The 22907-nt window shown below is 41.1% G+C and overlaps 4 protein-coding genes across 4 annotated transcripts in view; 3 read left to right on the top strand and 1 right to left on the bottom strand.

Annotated features, from left to right (window-relative positions):
• LOC311026194 (flotillin-2a) overlaps positions 1-22907 on the top strand; it is a 66719-nt gene that overhangs the window by 7 nt on the left and 43805 nt on the right. The window lies entirely within an intron of this gene.
• myo19 (myosin XIX) lies at positions 5-12575 on the bottom strand. Its single transcript, XM_084029581.1, has 24 exons — positions 12337-12575; positions 10383-10530; positions 9416-9564; positions 8986-9099; positions 7291-7423; positions 7132-7201; positions 6954-7056; positions 6761-6857; positions 6581-6657; positions 6194-6284; positions 5926-6091; positions 5634-5707; positions 5415-5536; positions 5081-5194; positions 4134-4310; positions 3917-4054; positions 3703-3810; positions 3542-3612; positions 3144-3223; positions 1921-2078; positions 1554-1683; positions 1183-1268; positions 655-978; positions 5-555 (listed from the first exon to the last, which is right to left on the bottom strand). The coding sequence occupies exons 1-24, from the start codon at positions 12394-12396 to the stop codon at positions 442-444; spliced, it is 2904 nt and encodes a 967-aa protein (XP_083885707.1). The 5' UTR covers positions 12397-12575; the 3' UTR covers positions 5-441.
• pigw (phosphatidylinositol glycan anchor biosynthesis, class W) lies at positions 12986-15444 on the top strand. Its single transcript, XM_084028974.1, has 2 exons — positions 12986-13118; positions 13498-15444. The coding sequence occupies exon 2, from the start codon at positions 13501-13503 to the stop codon at positions 14992-14994; it is 1494 nt and encodes a 497-aa protein (XP_083885100.1). The 5' UTR covers positions 12986-13118; positions 13498-13500; the 3' UTR covers positions 14995-15444.
• On the top strand, positions 15568-22832 carry ggnbp2 (gametogenetin binding protein 2). Its single transcript, XM_084028387.1, has 14 exons — positions 15568-15666; positions 16490-16615; positions 17183-17263; positions 17370-17623; positions 17998-18096; positions 19499-19612; positions 19722-19931; positions 20058-20232; positions 20338-20526; positions 20662-20800; positions 21147-21269; positions 21379-21527; positions 21610-21819; positions 22043-22832. Exons 2-14 carry the CDS (start codon positions 16523-16525, stop codon positions 22244-22246), a joined length of 2040 nt encoding a protein of 679 aa, XP_083884513.1. The 5' UTR covers positions 15568-15666; positions 16490-16522; the 3' UTR covers positions 22247-22832.

The following is a 22907-nucleotide window of genomic DNA, read 5'->3' as shown; positions in this document are numbered from 1 at the left end:
CGGAGGTTGTGCCATGTAATTAAAATATTCCGTCCTGCAGTGACATCATCATATCTCAATCCCCATTCTACGGTTTGTCTGTCAGATGTGGCATGTCTGTGGTGGCTACAGATGATTTATGACTAGGTCAGGTTCACAGCACACTGCATCATCTTACCTGACCCAGGTACGGTAGGTTGAAATATCATTATGTCAATGTGCAAGTTTTGCAAGTCTTTTCACTCCTGTTTTACACAGTGAGATGAATTTTGGCATTCTTTAAAAAGCTGTAAATTATCCCTTTAAACACATTTAACAAAATGACAGCATAAAATATCAGGTTTGTTCCTTCTGTCAGAATATTGAAGAATATTTGCTTGACTGCAAAAAAACCTCTGTGCCAGTTTGTCCTTAATCTGTGTCCATGAAATCAGCCTTTAGTGTTCTGCAAAGGGGAAACTCTTACAAAGTTTTCTCTAGCAGGATGGCGTTGAACCCCGTCGCATCACTCTTCATGTCTGGTTGCCTGTCAGCATAGAGAAGTGGAGATCGCTGATAGTGCAGCTTTACAGATCCCTGTAGTGAAAAGAAAGATTTAATCTCGAATGACCAATCATAAAAACCATCCACATAATATAAACTTGATGGGAGCTTTAACAGGGCTATGTGCCTCACCTTGGGTTGAGCTCGTATGGAGGCTAGCTCCTGCGAGTACTGGTTGGGTACCACCTCGTACCCCCGTTTCCTGGAGGGCAGTTTGAGGGACGCCATCACAGACACCATCTTCTGGAAGCCCGTGGCTGTCAGAGACATGGTGATGGACGGGGCCGAGGCCAGAGCCAGGCCCATGGGCCACCCTCGCACTGTGACAGGCTCCTGGATGGAGGAGAGCTGCACTGAGCCCCGCGCCCTGATAACAGGAGTCAGTTCTGGCACGTCCTCCTCCACAAGGTCCTTCGCATCATCCAGTTCTGCCTCAGCCAAGGATTTCAATAGTCCCTGCCACAAAAACAAAACTACTTAACATAATATCTTTAACTCGTTACATTTCTGTAAATGCACCAGTCTCAACAGGATAGTATTTATTATTCATTTACAATATATAGTCATACATTACTGTATTTGCATAGCCATAAAAGGCTTCATAGAACTTTGGGCCATGAAGAATGAAAACATCAGATATGCATAATTTACAAATCTCACCCTCCACTTCCTCCAGGAGTTCTGGATGACTGCAGCTGCTCTGTTCCATCTCTGGACCTGCTTCCTGACCAGCCAGGACCGCACCACTGCAGGACGAATAAAACACATTCAACAGCTGACCAAGCCATTCAGTCTGCAGGTTTAATCTGTGCATTGTGGAGATCAAAAGAACATCTGTCATTAACAGTTAATCAGATGAGCTGTTGTGGCAGCTTCTGTTTGAAGGGATAAACCGACAGCCTGCAAACATTGAGTACAGACTCTGCCAGCTGGTTCCTGTTGGCCAGACACTCAGGTCAAAGCCAGCAGACTCGGTGGGAGTGAGGCCTGATTCTGCTCAGGAGTTCCTGGCCAGGACATTAAGAGTTTACCTGCTTGGATCCGAGTGGCAGCCTGCTGGCGGGCGCGGCGTCTGCGGCGCCGGTAATGCAGCCAACAGCACTGAATGGTGAAGGCACACTGAGACAGGATCTTCTTCCTCTGATCCTCCAGCAATTCTAGCTGTGAAACAACAGCCAGGCAGGTCAGTACTCCAAAACACACCAGAGCCCTTATTTTATTTACAGGCCTGATACGTCCAATAAGAACAATATGACCACATCCAAAAATGAACTCTTGGCAAAATGTAGTAAACTAAGAAATTACTTCCCAGACATTCAATCTGAGTTATACATAGTCTTACTCTTTTAATACACTTTAAACTGTGTGTGGGAATGCCTGTGTATATGAATGACTGACCATCATCTGGGTGAGAAAAACTTTAGTCCTTCCGCAGTGCACCCATGAATTGGGCTTGTCAAGGTTGCGTGAGGGGTCAAACACCTTGTGCTGTAACACGACGCTGAGGAGCTTCTCCACCTCTTGGCGAAGAATGACGTCAGTGTTAGCCTCCCCATCTAAGACAGAGGGGGATTAGAAGAGTGCAGCACTGGAGACATAATTCAAGTAAGGGCAGTGCAGCACTCCAGCCGTCCAGATTGGTACCACGTAGTATTTGTGTGAGAGGCGACACGTGAGAGATCACAGAGATCCAGAAATCCATCAGCATCAACAGCACAGTTTCCACATACACTGATGTGATTACTTAGTCTGAATTCAATGGTTATTTCAAACCTGATCATATTTGGCAGCATTCAGGATAAGTGAGCAGCTTCCTTGAACAATCATACACAACTTGAGAGTCTACCGTCATGCTAGTGGCTCTAGTGGTTTACCACGCTCACGCTCATCTTAGTTCAGCACATTATCATGCTAATATTTGATAATTTAGTGCAGCTGGGGCTGACGGGAGTGCCATTAGTTTTGCAGGTATTTGATCTTAAACCAAATTATTGGACAAATTCCAATTTTTGGGCTTATGGTGACGCTACAGGAGAAGGCAGGGAATCCCCATTTGAATATTATAATTCATGCAGAGGGGAAGATGAATGTATATCAACTGTCTAATCTAATGGTGTTTGAGACATTTAATCATAATCAGTAAGATGCATCCTCAGTGGACCATGAATGTCTGTACAAAATGTAATAGCATTCCATCCAGTAGTTGTTGACATATTCCAGTCTAGAACAAACAGACAGACTGACCAACATTGCCACCCACAGAGAGCCATGCTGCTAGCTGCAGTTGAATAGTGTGTTAAGATGAATGTCATTTCATACAATGATCAGGAATGAAAAACATGAAACAACATGCAAAGCAAGCTCTGATTGCCAGAAGTGCATGCATTTACCTGGACAGTTCATAAGAAGTTGCACATTTTGTTAGAAAGTCCTGTTTCTATACACCAAATGGAAAAGTCCCCAGGAGAGTAGAGAACTGAGGATCACATTTACTAAAAGGGCTACTGAAGGAAAGGCTGAATAAACCAGAAGACCTAAAGAGAAGAAGCAAAATAACTCTTTGTCCACAGTAAACATGCCAAAATTGACCTTAAATTGATCCCGCAACAAACTGTACTTACCAACACAATGACTACGTGACTTGAACTTTGAATATTTTGCAATCAGTCCATAACGTTCCATGATGCCTTCGAAAGGAATTCTGTACAACAGAAATGACAAATCAACCAAAATCCAAGAGAAACAAAGCCGTACATTAAAGGGAGAGTTTGGATATTTTTAAGTGAGGTTGTATGAGGTACAGTTTGAGGTTAGTTTGGTGACTAAAATAGATTTTGCTATGTGTCCATTGGTACTTTGCGTTGGTCCTTTGCCAGTACTCCTGTCTTGTTTCTCCAAACTGGGGGAATGCTGCCTCCCATCTACTGTAGATAATACACTGGCTATATGTAAGTACCTCATACAACCCCACTTAAAAAACATCTGTAAAATTTAGAGTTAACAGAGTTAATTTTTTCACCTTATTGGAAAGCCAGCAGCACTAATATGAATAGTCTCCACAATCCCACAGGCCTCCAACTGCATGATAACCTGACAGGAGACAGCAAATGACCATTTAAACTTTTTCCTTTTGTGGAAATAGAAAGCCTCTGTACGGCGGTGAAAAAGAGAAACGTCTACCTCCTCCTTTTTGAAGGTCATGGGTTTGCAGTCTGGGTTGGGTTTGATGCAGCGTGTGTAGTGAGGAGTTGTGGTGTGGAGGATCCTCATCAGGCTCTCCAGAGAGTTCTACAATCAGACATTGATCAGTGGCATGACTAAAACGTTCTCTCTACTCTACTCCACCCAATGACCTCATACAACCCTGGTATTAAAGGCATCAGTTGACTCCCACCTTGAACTTGGAGACCACAGTGACTTTGCTGAGCCCCTTGGTAGTTTGGTTCTCCGATTCCTTCTCCGAGAAGATCTGGTGAAGCAGAGGGTTGTCAGACTTCTGGAGCAGGTTGGTGAGCTCTGGTGGCACCGGGTCCTAAAACACAGAATCCAGAAGGAGATGAGTGAACTTTCCGAACACAATTTAAAAGTATTTCTTACAGACACCTACGCACCTTGTTTTTCTCCACCATCCCCTGTATCTGGTAGTTAACCTTGCCAGCGTAATGGGCCACGATGAAGTGCGGCTCCTTGCTGAACTTGTCCCAGCTGATGTTGGCATTACCGCGGAGCTCCTTCTCCAAACGAACCCTCAATGTCTTTGCGTCTGAGGCTCGATTAAGACGACTCTCCTATAGGACAGGTATGTAAAACGTTTTCAAACTCCTATTACTACAGATACATATATTTAATGATGAAACAATGTACGAATTAACCAAGAAAATGAATGCAAAGAAACAATAAGTTACAAGGGTTGGAGGACAATTCATCTTATGGCATTCTATAAAAAAATTCAAAGTCCATAAATTCAATTCAATTTAATTTATAGTGTAATATCACAACAGAAGTGATCTCAGGACACACATTGAGCAGGACTAGAACACGCTCATGATTTTCAGAGTCAATACATTTTCAAAGTCCCAACATCACCCAGGAACAAGCGTTTCAGTGGGACAGTGGGGAGGTTGCATCTGCATTTGGTTTTGGTAGTAGTATAGTAGTATGCAGTAGTTAATACTACTACATACAGAACTTGTATGATTTTTGTATGATTTAAATTAAATCATCAGGAATTTCAACTCAAATTGAAAGACATGTTTGATAAGCCACTTCCTTTTATGTGTTATGTGACCTGGTGGAAACCAAGAGATGGTTATCTTTGAATAACAACCAACAAACAATTATACTTGATGATGACTTGGTGATTTAAGCAGCAGACACAAATAATGGGGTAGTATTGGCAACGACTTCATGTTGGATTTGAAGATGCAAGAATGTTTGACTTGTGAGCACTATTTTCTTCCAGGGGGCATAACTGCAAATGGGTTTAGGCCAGTTATTGTTATCGATAGAAAATGTGATAATTAAACATAAATAATAATTTAAAGAATTGCCAGCATACCTCATTAAGAAGAGAGAACACACTGGCAGGGTTTCCCTCTAGAAGGTCCAGACAGCTCTGGTTGTCTTGGTATTTGACAAAGGACCACTCCAACCCCTCTGACACATATTCCTCCTGGCAGGACCAGAGATAAACATACATTTTCAAATACAAAATAGATTTTCCATCTCACAAAAGGTACAACAAGTTGTTGTTTTTATGATCAACAGAGATTCCACAAAGACTGAAGATCCTCCTGAATGTCAGAGGGCTGCAGATGGACACAGTAGGCAGAGAAACTATGGCTCTCCTGAGATCTCTGCATGGGAAAATGGAAAACTGAAAGATGTCGTACCTGCTGAGTTCTGAGATAATGAACCACAAAGTGCTGCTGCAGTTTCTCGTTGGCATAGTTGATGCACAGCTGCTCCAGGTTATTGATCTGGAAACACTCAAACCCGTACACATCCAGAACTCCTGGAGATCACAGAGAAGACGGTGTCATCTTATGAACAGTAGATACAGATAGATATGTATTCACATCGGACGAAGTATAAGACAATAATGCTTTTACCTATAAAGTTGCACCACATGGACTTGTCTGCACATATGCTGTTGTTGATGAATGTAACCAGCCATTCAAATAATCTGTTGGAAAAAATGACAAACTCAAATGACAAAATATAAAGAAGGATTAAGAGACTCTTCCTCGCTGTTTATTGTAAACAAAAGAGAATGATGGTTTCACATTTGAGTGTTTGGTGGAAACGAGTCTTAGTCACGTTAGACATAAACAGGTTCCTGCATGACCAGTCCTTCTCACATAATATTATCACACTGCTGCGTTATCAAATCCTGGTTCTTACTGTGCGTAGATGACCTTGGCCAGGCAGTCCCTCCTCATGCTGCACTCCGCCTGGGAGCAGGGCTTCAGCACGCTCTGCTTCCCCGCCTGCAACATCCTCACTCTTAAACACAGCTGAAGCTCCTCAGCGGGGACACACAGCAGCTCAGCCGCCTTCTGCAAGAAGGCTGAATCACAGACAGCAGTGGAACGCTGTTAACCACATCCTCATGTTTGTTCAGAAATCCCTCCAGCATCATTTAGTATTACTGGAAGTGAAAAGCCAATACCTGTGGACTGTTCATCTATTTTACAAGTTTGGAATTCATCCGTTGACGAGGAGAAATTCACGTTCCCCAACTGCAGAATTGCTGCTAATATCTGTAATACAGAACAACAGAGAGATTAAATTATATACTTGCAGAGAAAGAAAGACCAGATAATATATATATATGTGTATATATATACAGTATATATGTATAAATATATATATATAATATATCTTCATAGAAGGAGTTATACTTATTGACAAATACTGTGCATTATTTGACACAAACAAAATGTCATTACATCTGCTTCCAATTAGAGTATAGTGTGACATATTCATTAGATGTCTTTATATTCTTTATAAATGCTTAATAGAAGGGGTTAAATGGAAGTGTTGTCGATGCTCTTACCCTGAATATTTGACTCTGTTTTTCTGCATTAATGCCCAGATGGACCATGGCTTCAACGGTCTCATCAAAACAATCCTCTATAAAAACATTACATGAAGAGCAGTTACTTGTGAGAAACTCAAAAGCGTATAAAATAAAAATAAAAATATATGAAATATACACATAAAAATAAAGACCAACCCTCGACTGTTTTTTCAGAATTTGGCAGCCACATAAAACGTCCCCCGCGTGGCATCTTCCACTCTTTTCTCTGCTCATCTGTGGCACCTTTCATCATCTGGAAAACATTATGCCCTCAGCATTTGCATCTTCTCTACATATGGATGTGTTAATATTAAACTAAAATACCAAATGTGCAACGCTGTTAACTCACCTGGTAAAATATGTGGAAGTTCCTCTCATTAGCCAGCTGGCAGGCCACCCTGGTCTTCTCTAGCAAATATGTTTGCACGGACGCCCCCACTAACAGCTGACACCTTCATGTAGAAAACAAATGTTGAACTGACCAACGACTTCTACTGATGAAGTGCAGCAGGATCAGTTCAACGTACCGGTCTAGCTGGAGCTGGATGTACTTCCCAAAGCGGCTGCTGTTGTTGTTGCGTAGCGTGCAGGCATTGCCTACATGGACGGCAAAGTGTTGACTGAGTGACGGTTCGCAGTGTTTGTTTTCACATAAACGAGACACCAGCGATCATCAGTTATCTCACCGAAAGCTTCCATGATGGGGTTGGAGTCCAGCACCCTCCTCTCTATCCTCTCCACTGTGTCCTGACTCTTCACCACTGAGGAGGAGGCCGCCACAGTAGCGTAATATTTCATCAGGCAACGAGACGTCCATGTCTGTAAAGAAACAGATCACTGGTCCATTAAAGATTGTTTCACCTGATTCTGTGACCCAGTTTACAGCCATCATCCCTGTTTAGAATATCAGAAAATAGTAGAAAAAGGACCCAGAGCCCAACGTGACATCTTCAAATAGTTTGATGACCAAGAGGTCCTCAGAGGGAACAGTAAACACCATTTCATGATTAATCTCATAGCAAAATAGTTGACAATTAATTTACTGTCTATCAACTAATCAATTAAATATATTAATTGTTTCTACCAACATTATTTTTTTTTTTTTATTGCAGTATGTTTTCACCAGAGATCAACTGCCTGTCGCCATGTCTGACTGCCCTTAAAATCTAACAGTACATATTAATTGCATCCTTTGCTCAGCTGTTTACATCACATCTAAAACTTCTTAAACATAATTGAAAATAAGACATTATGCTCATTAAGTTTGGACAACCTGACCTATCAGACAACACTTCGGTCTTCTTGGTCCTTTAGCTCCTCACATTCACAAGATTGTTAAGTATCTGGGTGTGATCTTTGACTCCTCCTTCAAATTTGATAAACAAGTTAGTTCAGCCTTTTCCAGTTAAGACTTTTAACAAAAGTAGCTTGTTTTTAGGTTTTAAATGGACTGGCACTGCCTTATCTAGCAGAACTCTTGCAGCTCCATACTAGTTAGAGCACTGAGGTCGACCAATCAGATGCTCCTGGATCACCAGAACCAAACACAAAAACATTGCGACCGAGCCTTCATTCTCTGTAAAAAACAACCAATTCATATAAAAACTGCAGAGAAATATAGATACATATAAATCATTGCTGACGACTCATTGCTGCTCATTAGCATTTGATTGATTTTAGCCTGACTTCATCTTCTGTTGTGCTGCATGTATTTTACTCCTGTTATGTTCTCACTACGTGTTCCTCTGTTCTTCTTGGTGTTTGCTTTGTATGTATCTGAATATTTTTGCTTGTTCAGCCCTTTGGCCAACTGTGTTTGTTTTAAATGTGCTATACAAATAAAGTTTGACTTTACTTATTGATGTTAGTTATTCTTTCCCATGTTAACCAACCAACTAATAACAAGTCTCAGAAATGGGATCAACAATGACAAATTCAATCAGCTGTTACTTGATTTCTTCAAGTTGCTTATTTGGTCGGACCAACAAAAACCCTGAAAGGTTAGTTATTTTTAAAAAACGTGGATGTTAGAGAAAAGCTAAATGTTCTTGATTTCCATAAGCTGCCAAAGTTTGTGTTTATTCAAAATGAATCACTAGTGACGCTGAAAAAATAAAAAGACACATCACTTCCTGTGACCAGCAGAGGTTTTTTTGTGCATTCAGAGCAGCACATTAACTGGTTTGACAATTCATTTAACTTGAAACCAGTCAGCTTATAAATGCATTATAAGCTTAGTCTATATATTGTGAATTGGACAATACACCAATCTGTGGCAATGTAAGTAAAAAAAGACAAACCCAAAACGATAGTTTAGACCCCTGATTGGTGTTGTAGGTTATGATTATTCTTTAAGTGTAACACGCTACATGTTGGTTTACCTTTCCTGCACCACTCTCACCGCTGACCACCAAGGATTGGTTCACTGGCTCCAGCTGGCCCTGAACATTCCTGTAGGCTTCTTCTGCCACAATGAAGATATGTGGTTTGAACTCCTGTTGGTAAAAAAATACAGACTTATTAAGATGCAGGAAGAACCATCAAAGTCTTGAAGAGGTTCCAGAGTTTAATGAGTTTGAAGCTGCCGCGGACAAAAAGGAGGCAGACAAGGAACTCTTCAAAGTTGGTAAACATCAGACATACTGATGAAATATTTCTTGATGCTGACTTGTTGACATAGTCGTACCAGTTGGGTCATTTTGAAGGTCTGCATGAGTCCACACCCCTGTTTGCACCACAATCCATTTTTCCCAACAGAATTTTTTAAAATCCTATAGAGAAATAAAAGTTACGGCAGTGATTTGGAAATACCTGAGGCTGAGGAGCAAAGTGATACTCCTTCATCACATCCGGAGTGTAGAGGTCTGGGATTGGCTGGAAGGGGTTGAGAGCCACCAAGGTGCAGCCAGCATGGGTGTAAAACACCTTCACACTGTACCTGGCCTGCAGGCATTTCAGCACTGAAAGAACAGGAATGAGAGAAAAATCAACATTAAAATGGCAAAGATGTGTTTATCTATGATAAAATGATGTAACAATATAAACCAACATGATCCATATAACAGATGCAGGATAATCACTCCAAAAGCTTTAAAAGAAAAACATACTTCAGCGGTTCTGTTACCCTGACCCTGCTGTTAATAAGTTGTAACGTTACGGTTTCTCCTTTGGCAACCTTGAAATATGAACAAAAATATACACTCTTTTCTTACATGCCAGTGTCACTGCATGTTTGTGTCAAGACAAACAATGGAGAGTAGAAATGACCCTACTGTCTTATACATTTCTAAGCAATAGAAGAGTTGTGTGGCGTGTGCCTGCCAGCAAAGTAAAGCATGTCCTTGGTTCACCCACCTGAGTGAAACCTGATCCCTCTCATTGAGTACACTGCAGCACGTTGATAGCATAGCAGTAATTCATGCAGTCACATTTCTCTTTATCGTGATGCCGCAGATTTGATCTTGACCGGGTTAAATAATACACAGCGAATGCTGAAATTCAAGGTGACCTGAGCTGGAAAACACTGTGTCACCCTGGCTGTGTTTTTGTAAATAAAGACAACGTTGATGCAACATATCAAACACACAGAACTCACTGACAGATCACTGCAAAGGGAGAGATGTCAAGATACGTGCCAACATGTTGAAGGGGATCCTAACGAGCCCAAAGTTATAATAGTTGAAAAGCAATGTCACGCAGCTGCAACAGCAAGCCCATAATGCATCAAGTAAGTGATCTTAAAGACCCCAGTGATTTTATAGCCATAACCCCATGTTACCTGTTGTTGGGGTTACTGGGTTTACTTGGGTGAGGTCATCATAAGTGTGGAGTTGGTCTTCATCAATGAGGAAGGCCTGAATCTCTCCCTCCAGTGAATCATTTAGGGACGGGTTAGTAGATTGGATTTTCTGGACAAAGCCTTTCACCTATGTGAATGAAGCAAAACACATATTAGTGGTCAAAATATGAAATGGCACCTTGTAAGTAAAGCCATGTGAATGCCCATGATGATAAGAAATATATAACATTGTAGAAAAAAAAAGAAATGTGCAAGATGATTAAAAGAAAGTCAGGCAAAGGAGGATTATGTTTTCCATCCGCCGTCTACCGCTTAGCCTGTATTCAGGGTCGCGGGGGGGCTGGAGCCGACCCAGCTGGATTATGTTTTATTTATTTTATTTGTATTTATTTAAAGTTTATTTAGTCATGGACAGTGCACTTTAATAAACATTGATATGTAAATGCACCATAATTAGCCAAAATGGCTATTTTGCATCTGTTGTATATGGGCCAATGTTAACAGGCCAGATGAACCTAAAATAAACTATACACACATCATTGTACAAGTAAAAGATAAAATGACACATTACACATAAAACATACTGAAAATATGACAAACAACTAGAAAACAGAATTAACCTGCCATAATTAAAATGAAAGAAAGAAAGCAGTATGGGGCAGGGATGGTATACGTATGACAGTCATCAGATGAAGCTGACAAGCAGAGTAGTCAGCCGTATGTGATTATGTTTTAGTTATTCCTACAATCTAGGGCTCTTCAGAAGTCAAACAGCTATGCTAAAACCTCTGATGTCATCATGACGTCAAGTCTGACTGCAACGGCATTATTTTCAAAATAAGGACAAATTTCCGAATAACAGTGCACCAAAATAGATCTTATTTGGTGCTTCAATAAGTCAGACATTATGTGGGATCTGTCAAATGTTCCTGAGCTATGACGTGCTTAAAAATATATTCCCCCACTATTCAATGAAATGTTACGTGTTTTTTATTCTTGGCTTTGTGACAGCTGTTAATCATCACACAGTTTATCATGTGTAATTCATTCAGTCATAATCGCTTCAGACCGACAAATCGAAGCCTGCTTTATCCTGCCAAGATCACATGGCCTGACAACTGTCTACAGGTACTAAACATGTGCAGACAGATTTAATCCAACAGCGGGTAGCCAACATGCCGTCATTCTCCAGGGCAGTTTTAAACCATGTAAGGTCTTAATGGCATTAATTGAATAACTTATGCTACACAAATAACATCATAGTACACCATACATTCAATTGACATCTAACACATAAATCACATTTAAAAGTATCCTGTTGTATCAGTGTGTTATATTATGAAAGTGTATTTGGCTGGAGGATAAATACTGCTTGTACTAGGTAGTATATAGATAGATGATGACCACATGATTTGTTAGGTTTTGTGACACCTGTTTGAGTAACCCTAGTCCTGTTCTGCTGCTCTCACACAAAACTCCAGTCAAGAATTTGGCAATTTAGTGAATGCTGTTTTATACAGTGGCCACGTGTCCATTATAAGACATTATCTGAACATCACAAAACGTTTGAACAAGACATGTTTATATGCTGCAATGTATTGGTAATAACTTTAAATACATTTGAAAGTGTGTGTGTAGGTGTGTGTGTGTGTTACTGTTACCCTTTCTCTAGCAGGCAGAAAAAACACTGAGTTTGGCGTCATTGAGCCAAATTTACAACATTTTCCCTCGGCGCATTAAACGTTAATTACGGTTTGACAACGCGTTTGAATACGAACCGACCAATGGAAACCAAGAACCGGCTAAGTCACATATTGATAAAGGTGCTCCGGCCAAGTTATGAAGTTAAGTGACATTTTACAAACCGAGAAAGGAAACCCTATAAAACAACTAGTATAGACCTTGTGGACGGGTCTCCCCCTCCGTGACTCACCGTTGCTCCTCCATGTCGCTGTCCTGCTCGAACGAGACGTCGGTTGTCGGCAGAACTCATTGATTTATCCGTTTCCTTTGAGTCCGTCTCAAAAGTCAACCCAGAAACTGCGTCAGAACGTGTCTATATTCTGATTGAGATGAGTTGTGGTTATTCTACACCGCAGTACTGAACCTCAATATTTTCCATTGCTGTCAGAAATTCCTTTAGGACAACTTCCCTTGTCTGCCGCCTGTCCGACTGCCTCCCATCCGTCCCACCGCACACGTATTCCCGCCCTCTTTCGGATACTTCACGGACCCAGCTGTCGCCCACGGCTGGTTGGGAATTACATGGTTTCCCTGAAATTACTCATACTTTAGAAAATCTCAAATATTAAAAGAAAATTTTAAAATTAAAATGTATTTTCAGCATTTGCTTTTGCGTATATCAAAACATTAATGGCCATCTTATATTTTGTGTTGTTTTTAGTATGTATGTTTATTCCGAATCAGAGCTCATTGACCTTAGCATGCATATGTTTGTAGGGGCCTACTAAGTTCGTCTAATACAGTAGTCTATTTTCATACAAGAAACTCAAGTCTTGTTAGGTGGGAAATTTCCAGAAATCCGAGCTGTCCTGAATGCGTCGTGTGGCCGAATGCGGAAGTATAGGAACTCGGTTTTCTTACTGCAGTTAGCCTGCTCGGTTAACGTCTGACTGGGGGACTTCATGCAACTGTAAACACTTATACTGTGATTCAGATAGTTTGTATTTCCGACGCCGAGCAGATAAATCCGTGGTAAGTACAGATAACCGTACACAAGAACACTTTGCTAGCGTAGTAGACGTTGTCGTAGACAGCTATGACTGAATACTTGTGGTGGGCGCTCGTGGAATAAAGTTTATTGAAGATAGTTTACATTCATTCTGTTTTTACAATGTTCTTTTGTGTAAAGAACAACAAAGACCGACTTTAGCTGACAGCATTTAGGGAACACTTGTTCTCTAAATCAGAAGGAGTACACATTACGTTAGGCCTTGAAATGCATTGTGGGTACCGTGATACTGTCCTCAATATTGTTGGATGTCCTAGTGTCTGTTGAACATGGTCATATTTGCCCTTAAATACCTGTGATGTTTCCCTCGCGTTATAACAAAATACGTTTGGATGTTTGCAGGCCATGTCTCAGAGGGACCTGAAGGAAGCGTTTGTCAGTAATCTCACCGGGACCGGTCTGCAGGAGGTGGTGCTGGGCTCATTTATCACCCCACTATGCCTCATCAACAGAGGTCTGGTGTTGATCCTCTATCATCACGCCAAAGGGACTCTCCCACTGCCACATCCACTGATGTCTCACCTGCTTCTAGACTTCTGTGTGCTGATCCTCCCCCTCGTCCTCTCGTGCACCGTTCTGAGCAGCGTTCTCCACCAATTCATCCTGAGCCTGACCTTCGTTTCGGCGTGTGTGTTTTGTTACATCCATCTGGTCAACAGTGATCGTTCTGGTCAGCGTCCACACAACACTCTCAGCACCTTCCTTAGTAGTCACGTTCAATTCCTCCAGCTCCCCTTCGTGACTAACTTTCGAGTGTTTGTGAATGTGAAAACAGCCATCAGCATACTTGCTGTAGACTTTAGTATCTTTCCAAGGCGATATGCTAAAACTGAAACCTATGGGACAGGGGTTATGGACTTTGGCGTTGGGGCGTATGTCTTTGCAAACGCTCTTGTCTGTCCAGAGGCACGGGGGAAGAACATCTCTGGATCCAAGGTGAATCACATTGCAAAGCAGCTATTGTCTGTGTGGCCCCTGGTTGTTCTTGGTATGGGGAGGCTAGTGAGCCTCAAAATGTCTGGCTACCATGAGCATGTCACAGAATATGGCGTCCACTGGAATTTTTTCTTCACACTAGCCATCGTCAGAGTTGTGGCTTCTGTGCTTTTGGCCGTATTACCAGCCAGTCAGTCATGGGCAATTGCTGTTCTCATCAGCGGATTTTATCAAGTTATTCTGGAGACATCAGGGCTAAAAGCTTTCATTATTCACAATAATGACAGAGAAAAGGATTACCTGCATGCTAACAAAGAGGGCATATTCTCTGTAGTGGGCTATGTAGCCATCTACATGGCAGGAGTTCAGGTTGGACTCTATGTGATGCAACCAAGATCTCACGTTAGACAGTGGCTTAAAACACTTTTTAACCTCTTGTTAGGAAGTTCTGTCCTGTACACTGCTTTGTTCACATGTCAGACACTTGTGGAGCCAGTGTCTCGCCGATTAGCCAATTTATCTTTCTGCCTCTGGAGTGTTGCTCAGTCTTTGTTTTTTATGTCCTGTCTGTGTATAGCAGATATGGTTTTACTTTTTGCCAAAAGAACATCAGGCTGTCACTTTTTACCCTCATCATGGAATTTGTACAAAAAACAGTCAGACTCAGTTTCTGACAAAAAGGCAGACGAGATAGAAAGACACTGTCTTGTTCAAGCTGTCAGCAGGAATCAGTTGTTATTCTTCTTGCTTGCAAATGTCATGACAGGATTGACCAACTCAGTTGTGGACACACTTGGTTGCAGCAGTTCATTTTCACTGTGTGTACTGCTGTTTTACATGTTTGTGAATTCCTTTGTAATATATGTTTTACATTTTTGTGGAATTTCAGTGAAATTCTGGTAAAATTGCATTAATAAAACCAACAAGGTTCATTTGTATATATTTTGAAGATTTGGGGCTGGAGTGACCGACATTGAAATTCAGAACAAGTAAAAATGCTGGGAGGATTAAATGTTGTAAGAAGATATATCTGTAATGCTGAAAATATTGTTGTACATATGTTGATTTATGTAAATAAATGCATGTCTTAATAAAATAGTGTCTCCAAAAAAGTGAGGATGTGGAATACAAAATACTCTGAAGCCAAATAATTTGCAAATTTCTGTTATTTATTTATTTTTATTTTTTTACATTTGAGTCGTAAAGAATGCATTCTGTTCATATGGGATTGGCCTACTGTGTTAACGGGTATTACTTAAAAATAAGGGCTTGTGTTCAGATCTAATACAGCAACATCATTTATATACAAAAGTGATAAATAAAAAGGAACATGCAAATAAAAAGTGAAAATCCTCATGGCTCATTTATTAATTTCGAACAGCTTTAATTGTTTTAATTTAGCCTCATTTTCTTTCTCAATGTGTCAAGAATGCGCCCCCTGGAGGTTCTACGCATTACAGCGTCAGCTACGACGTAGAGGGGGCAAAGGTCACATCGGTAACGAAGATTCCGCCACCGTAGCAGCCTCACTCGCGGTCGCACTTTATTATTTTTAAAGGCAACTTTCAGAAGCAGGTGAGGAAAGACAATGGTTGGTTTATGTCAAATGTATCTTTCTGTTGTCAAGGTGGCAGATTACGGTCAACCTTTAAAACGTTAGTAATATAAGCTAATGAAAGTGACAGTTGCTAAGTAGCCAGTCACCCAGCTCAACTTTATATTAGCCGTATTCCAGCTTGCTAACGTTAGCTTTGCAGGACAGCGATGCTAACTAGTAAGTTAGCCAAGTTTGCTGGCATCGACAAAGCGTAGACAAACGATATCAACACTGCAGCATATATATATATTATTGGTTAGTGTATTTTTTACCGTCAGTAGGTAGTAATCGCTTGAAAATATCGTGCATACAATACACTGACGGGCTTTCGCAATGTCTGAAAACGTACTGGCAAATTAAATTAGCTAGCAGGCTAACGTCAACTGGATAGCCGCCGGCTGCTGCTGCTTAAATACTGCCCAGCATTCTAACGTTTGCTGTTAGCGTGAACAAACTGTCGTTGTTTAAATAATGTTAGCCAACACTCAGTTAATAAACTTAAACGATTTACCCCTTTTCCCTTCAAGCTATCGTTTGCCTGGTTGTTGTTGCTAACTTAGCTGGTTAAATCTGGGTCAAGACAACTCTGTGTCCTCGACAGTGTCAGTATCGTTACATCAGTAAATGGTTAGCATATTGTACCCTGTTGTGTTTTTTGGCTGTTGGTCTGTAAAATGGATCACAATGACAAGGTGACGTTGCAGTTAGTCCTCATTGACCTGCAATAGATAAGCATTAGCTTGGTGTTTGCCTGTGCTGGTGGTAAATGTGATCGGTCGGTTTCTTTTCTATCACCTGCAGGCGAGTTGAACCGCAGCCAAACTGGGAGAAGTCATGGCACGTCTTGTAGCAGTTTGCAGGGAAGGGGAAGAGGACTACCCGTTCCTCGCCAGACAGATCCCCCTGTATATCGATGATACTCTCACGGTCAGTAAGCTGTCCCATGTTTGGGGCTGCTCTTTGGTACCAGTGTTCGCATTCAACTCATTTAATGTAGCAAAGTCTAAGTTATTCCCAAAATGTGGTGACGTCCCAACCTGCTTGAGGGAATAACAGTTCACAGACCTCATTCAACAATTTATCAGACAACCGAACAAATAAGAATCAGAGTGATGATCAGTTGATGTAGATGCAATATTGATCATGACAATAAATAATAATAAATAAAAAAAAACATTTTTCTTTATTATTACATGACATACTGCAGTCGTACACTTTGAAGGATAATGTCCCACATATTAACATAACCAAACAAAAGCACTGAAACCAAAGTACTGCTGTGATAGTGACTTACAGTTACAATAAAATTGGCACATTAATTTAGTGTATGTTTCAAGAAAATCACCTTCCAGCCAATCCGTGGTGAGTGTTTTTGTTGCATTAAAGTATACAACCCATGATGACCAGTGTTAATATCAGCGTGCCTGAAATAAGTTAGTGTGTGATTGTTTCTATAATAAACATTAACTTTTGTATATTATCCCTTGTTGTCAGATGGTGATGGAGTTTTCTGACAGTATCATGGATTTTGACAGTCAAGAAATAAACGCATCTCATTGGAAACAATTTTTTGAGGTGAGTAGTTTTCATTTTCTGCACACAGGAGTTGATAAATTAGAAGTTTGTCTTCATGTGACTTGCCAACGAGGTAGTAACCAATTTGTGACTCCTTGTCCTTTAGTATCACTCCAAGTTGAAGCAACAGGACTTGAATATGGCTCTGACGGTGACATCCAGAGAGGTGTACGGTGCATTATCTCAGCTGGTGCCATGCGTGGGCTGCAGACGAAGTGTGGAGCGCCTCTTCACACATTTAGTGCAATCGGGGAACCCAGCCCTGGAGCCCCTCACCGTGAAACCCACGGGCCTGCTTTCTGTCACCAAAGCCTGTTTAGCAGACGTAAAGAAGCTCTACACCCTCTTCTACGTCCATGGGTAAGATAAACAAAAGTGTGTTTTTGTTAGTTAAAACGGAGAGAATCAAAACCCTCCAATATGTGACATCAAAAAGAAATACTCTCTGGGTTTGTTGGAATACTATGTAAGGATACTGCTATACCCAGATGAAATTCTGCTCTATTGCACTCGTAGTAAACCCACCCCTCTCCTCAAGTCCTTTTGTGACATGGATGTGAATAGGGGGTTTAAATAAATTAACTTCAAACTATGCACACACTGAATTATCTTGGGTACTGATACACTGTAATGTTCTTCCCTTTTACTGTGAGATGTAGCAAATTGACAGTTTGCTCTGTTGTCTTTTATCCATTGTTGAAAGCAATTGTGTTTTATCGTTGTTATTTTTTTAGGTCAAAGTTGAATGACATGATTGATGCCATTCCAAAAAGTAAAAAGAACAAACGCTGCCAGTTGCATTCCTTAGACACACACAAACCTAAACCTCTGGGGTGAGTAATATGACCATTTTTTGTCTGTATCAGTTGTTTCTTTCTCTCAACAACATTCAGGATGTTAGTAATACGAAGCTGCTTATGAGAAGTGGAATAGTAAGTGTTCCTAGCAGGCAGGACTAATGTGTTTAAGTTGTCTTCTATCCAACTGTAATGAAGCGGGTACAAAGGTTTTCAATATTAAACTAGAAGAGGTCATATGCAGGGTCTTCTTCACTATTGGACAGTTTGTGCCCCAACTTCACAAAGACACAAGCTAGAAACAACTGCGTCAAACTCCAGCCTCCAGAAGGTCTCTCTTCACTGCATACCATCTGACCTTTTTGTTTCTTTTTATATATATATATATACATACACACGCACACACTAGGCTTGGGCGGTAATATGGTATACCACAGGTCTTAAAAATAGCAACGGTATCAGTTTCAATACCGTCATTAAAAAATGCAATGCACTTATATAGGAGGGAGAGAGGGAGAGGGAGGGAGGGGGAGAAGAGAGAGGGCGTGTCGCGCACCGAGTGACCTGGTCTCAAAGAAGAACACGACTTCTGCAGTTTGGCAGTATTTCGGGTTCCGACCTAACGAGAAGTAGAGCTTAGTTCTGGCCCGGAAAATCAAGCCCGACCCTACCCGAACTAGGGTTGCAAAGGGGCGGAAAATTCCGGGTAAATTTCCACGGGAACTTAAGCTTGGGAATTTTGGAAATTAATTAATTAATTTAATTTAATGAATTAATTTAGGCCGATATTTCAACCGATTTATTTGAAAGTAGAACAGAACATGTTTCATGGGTGAAGTCAAAAACAGGAATGTTAGGTTCAATACTCCCAACCCCACTCATTCAAAAAGGGAACGGAATGTTCCCATTCATTGTCTATGTAAGAAGCCGTGCAATGCCGTCGCGGATTTCGAGAGACGGAGCACCGCCGCCCTCAAGCTCTCGAAAATCTTTTAGACTGACCGTTGTCGATCTAAAATAAAGACAGATTCAGCAGCTGCATAGCTTATTTCTTGCCTAAAATGTTTTCAGAAACACATTTCAGTGAACTATTTTCATAAAATAAGAGGAAGGTGGGAGGCACGGAGTCACGGTAATCCCATATACCGGGGTTAAATAGGGAGGAGGTTTGACGGTATCAAAATTTGGATACCGCCCAACTCTAACACACACACACACACACACACACACACACACACACACACACACACACACCTCAGCCTCAATTGTTGAGCACTTTGACTGAAAATGTAAAATTAGACAGAACATGAGCTAGATATTACCCTCAAGAAGAAAGAAAACAGGGCTAAAAGGAGTGAATATTGGACTTAGATATGCAGATGGAGATGTATTTGATCAGACTTGAAAGTTTAAGAGATAACATTTTGTTTTCTTACAGGGGAAGCTGGATGGATGTGTGGGAGCTGATGTCTCAGGAGTGCAGGGATGAAGTAGTCCTCATTGATAGTACTTGTCTCTTAGAGACACTGGAGACATACCTGCGTAAACACAGGTAATGTTTGTATATCAGAGCTTTGTTTCCCCCTTTTTAAATGTTTTTGTGTGTGTGTGTGTGGTTTAGAAAGGCCTCCATTAACTGTCTAGTGCCCTCCTATCCACAGGTTTTGCACTGACTGTAAGAGTAAAGTGTTGAGGGCTTACAACATCCTGGTGGGGGAGCTGGACTGCAGTAAAGAGAAGGGATATTGTGCTGCGTTGTATGAGGGACTATGCTGTTGTCCCCACGAACGTCACATCCACGTGTGCTGTGAGACTGACTTCATCGCTCACCTCCTTGGCCGAGCTGAGCCTGAGTTTGCAGGAGGCTATGAGTAAGAACATTTTTAGTGAATTTACAGTGAATAGACACCTCACCTTAAGCACAGATTAAGTCAGTTTCATCTATGTTCCTTCAGTGTATTTATATATTATGTTGATTTATTCTTTTTAAATTTAAGGCGTAGAGAGCGTCATGCCAAGACCATTGACATCGCACAAGAAGAAGTCCTGACCTGCCTTGGTATTCACCTGTATGAGCGGCTGCACAGAATCTGGCAGAAACTCCGAGCAGAGGAGCAGACCTGGCAAATATTGTTTCATTTGGGTGTTGATGCACTACGCAAAAGTTTTGAGGTACACAACTTCTAAGCCAGTGTGTATGGTCTAATTTCAGACTGATTTATCAGATGATAAATGTATGACGGTAGTGTGATAATGTATTTATAACTATGCTCCTAGATGGCCGTGGAGAAGATGCAGGGGATCAGTCGTCTGGAGCAGTTTGTTGAGGAGCTGTCTGAGGAGGAGAGGGCCAAAGAGCTGAAGCAGGAGAAAAAGAGGCAAAAGCGAAAGAATCGTCGCAAAAACAAGTGTGGTTTTGACACATCTGAACAGGAGGGAGAGGACAAGGAGAAACACCTGGATGAGGTAATCCTCCACCAACAGTGAGGGTCTGGGGCACAAAGCGCTACTTGCACTTTATTCAAGGCGTGTGTGTTCATCTGCAGCTACACATCTGTTTGCCTGTGTTTATTTAAGTCTGTCCCATTTGGTGTGTTACAGGGTTCTCTTGAGTGTGTGGAGGGCACATGCCAGGTCTGTGGAAGCCATGATGAGGAAGAGGAGGTGGAAGGCGGATGTGATCAGAGTGTCACCACCAATGGCAGCACTTCCTGTAGCTTCCCAGACAACATCAAACAGGGTAAAAATGCACACAGGCTGACTTCGGACTTTGTTTGTAGTTTTGCGATTTACAGCGTAGAACCCAAAACAGTTCCACGCTCTGCTTCACAGATTCTTTGGTGTTTATGATTATCCCAACAGCAGAGCTTTGTTCCATGGTGTCCACCACCATTTTTATTCAATAGCTTTGTGCACTGAAAGGCCAATAGGGCATGCAATAGGTCAAGCTGATAGTGAATCTTAAGAACATCCTCTGTTGCACCACAATGACTTCACATTTGTTGCATTATAGAGTGGATATTTTTTGTCCCTCATTTGAATAAAAATTGACCATTAAACTCTTGTTTGTCCATGTTTTTCTGCAGATGTGTCTCCCCATGGCAATGCCAGTGACTGGGGCTACTCAAGTATGGAGGGCAGTTTGCCCGGATCACGAGAAGGGTCTGATATCGCCTGCTCTGAGGGAATGTGCAACCATGATGATGCAGGTCTGGTTTGAGTAGCTCTCAGGAACAATTTCAGGATCTTTTTAAACGTACAGTGTCTCGAGTTTTGTTTTTTTTTCCTTCACATTTTGGCTTTGTTTACCCTCGGCAGGAGATGACGCAAATGCCCAACTCTGTGCTGCAGACAAGGAGGAGGATGGAATAGACAGTTGTGTAGACTACTGGCCTCATGCTGTGGAAACCACTCAATCCAAGAGTAAAAAGAAGAAAAGGAAGGGCAAAGGTTTATTCAACGATAAGGTGAGAGAACACACTGTACGACTCACCTGCTCTGTGCTGAATATTTAACACTGCACCAATTAAAGTATGCATATCTCTGCAGGGAAAAAAAGGTGAAGGTTGTAAGTCAGGTGGGAATACAATGGGCCATAGTCCACCCTCGCACCTGTGCCGAACCAAAGAAACCTTTTCCTCCTCATGTGGCAATACATTTGCCACCATTGCACTACGTTTACCATGGACAGCAGATCAAAATAACCTCAGCCTTGATGCAAGGCCTCCGGAGGCAAATGCAAGTCTCATGGAACTTCTGGTCAGTAAGAAATGCAGTTTAAGATACTCAAAAATATACCTTTCTCACAGGAGACAATTTGACTTGTTATGCACGGTTGTAACTAATAACATTAATCCTAGCTGCCATGCAAAGCACTTCAGTAAAAATGTCTGCTGTATGGAAGGTATATTGTCTTCAATTTCACTTAATAAGAAAAAAATAATGGATTAATAATAATGCAATCTGGCTGTTCTTAATGCAGGATGATGCAGAAGTGACTTCAGATGAAGAGAACTGTCTGACGCAGGACGAAATCCAGGCATTTTTGGAAAGAAACCAGACGTTTTACAGCAACCGCCACCAGTACCGACAACTCCTGAAAGAGAAGTTCACCAAATACTGCCATGCCACTGAGCGGAGTCAGCCAGTGTGTGGAAAGTGGTTTACCACTACCAGTGTCAACTAATTGCACTAATGGCATCTTTCCTGGGAAGAATACTCGTGACCATTGCTGCAACATCTTTAGAAAAGATACAATTATACATTACATTTGATAGAAGTACATTTGATGTCTTTTTCAATCATTTCTCCTTTTTAAAGTAAATGTGATTCTTACTTTTTGTCTTTTTTTCTTTTGCACTTGTACACAAATACACTTTTCCATCTAATTTCTTGGCCACTCTCACCTCTATTTGTTCTTTTTGACCAAGCCAAGCTAAATATTGTTGGTCTTCTTTAGGGTAACGGGTTGTTGGGTAAGAGCACAGTGGTGTCGGTAATCAGTGAAGCTTTGCAAGCTGTGACATTAGGGAATCATTTTAGGAGTCTTATTTTTATGTTTTCTTTTTACTAGTATGTGTTTTGTTTCTCTTGTGTTTTTCTCTGGTGACACTTCAGTGTAGTGGTAAAAGCTGTACCATTAAATGTGTACAGAAATTCTAAATATGAAGATTTTACAGAGAACAAACATCCATTTGTAATGAGGATTTGGGTGTGATGTTGAGAGTGCCATGTGCAAAATTTACTAAATAAAAAATATTTATTAATATGCATTATAAATGTGTTATTGTTTTTATTGCTTTTTTTATTGACCTAACAAGTTCATGTTTATTTTGATCTTAGAAGAT

This window comes from Eutrigla gurnardus (assembly GCF_963514095.1).
Source record: "Eutrigla gurnardus genome assembly, chromosome: 15".
NCBI lineage: Eukaryota > Metazoa > Chordata > Actinopteri > Perciformes > Triglidae > Eutrigla > Eutrigla gurnardus.
This window is presented reverse-complemented; position numbering and strand designations above follow the sequence as displayed.

Bases quoted from the DNA above. Each gene is read 5' to 3' on its own strand.
- myo19 (XM_084029581.1), bottom strand. From the start codon at position 12,396: ATGAGTTCTGCCGACAACCGACGTCTCGTTCGAGCAGGACAGCGACAT. The intron at 7,424-8,985 runs GTAAACCAACAT...GTTTCTTTACAG, and splicing joins GTGAGAGTGGTGCAGGAAAG to ACATGGACGTCTCGTTGCCT. The intron at 7,202-7,290 runs GTGAGATAACTG...CCGTCCATGTAG, and splicing joins CCCCATCATGGAAGCTTTCG to GCAATGCCTGCACGCTACGC.
- pigw (XM_084028974.1), top strand. From the start codon at position 13,501: ATGTCTCAGAGGGACCTGAAGGAAGCGTTTGTCAGTAATCTCACCGGG.
- ggnbp2 (XM_084028387.1), top strand. From the start codon at position 16,523: ATGGCACGTCTTGTAGCAGTTTGCAGGGAAGGGGAAGAGGACTACCCG. The intron at 17,624-17,997 runs GTAAGATAAACA...TTATTTTTTTAG, and splicing joins ACCCTCTTCTACGTCCATGG to GTCAAAGTTGAATGACATGA. The intron at 19,613-19,721 runs GTAATGTTTGTA...TCCTATCCACAG, and splicing joins ACATACCTGCGTAAACACAG to GTTTTGCACTGACTGTAAGA.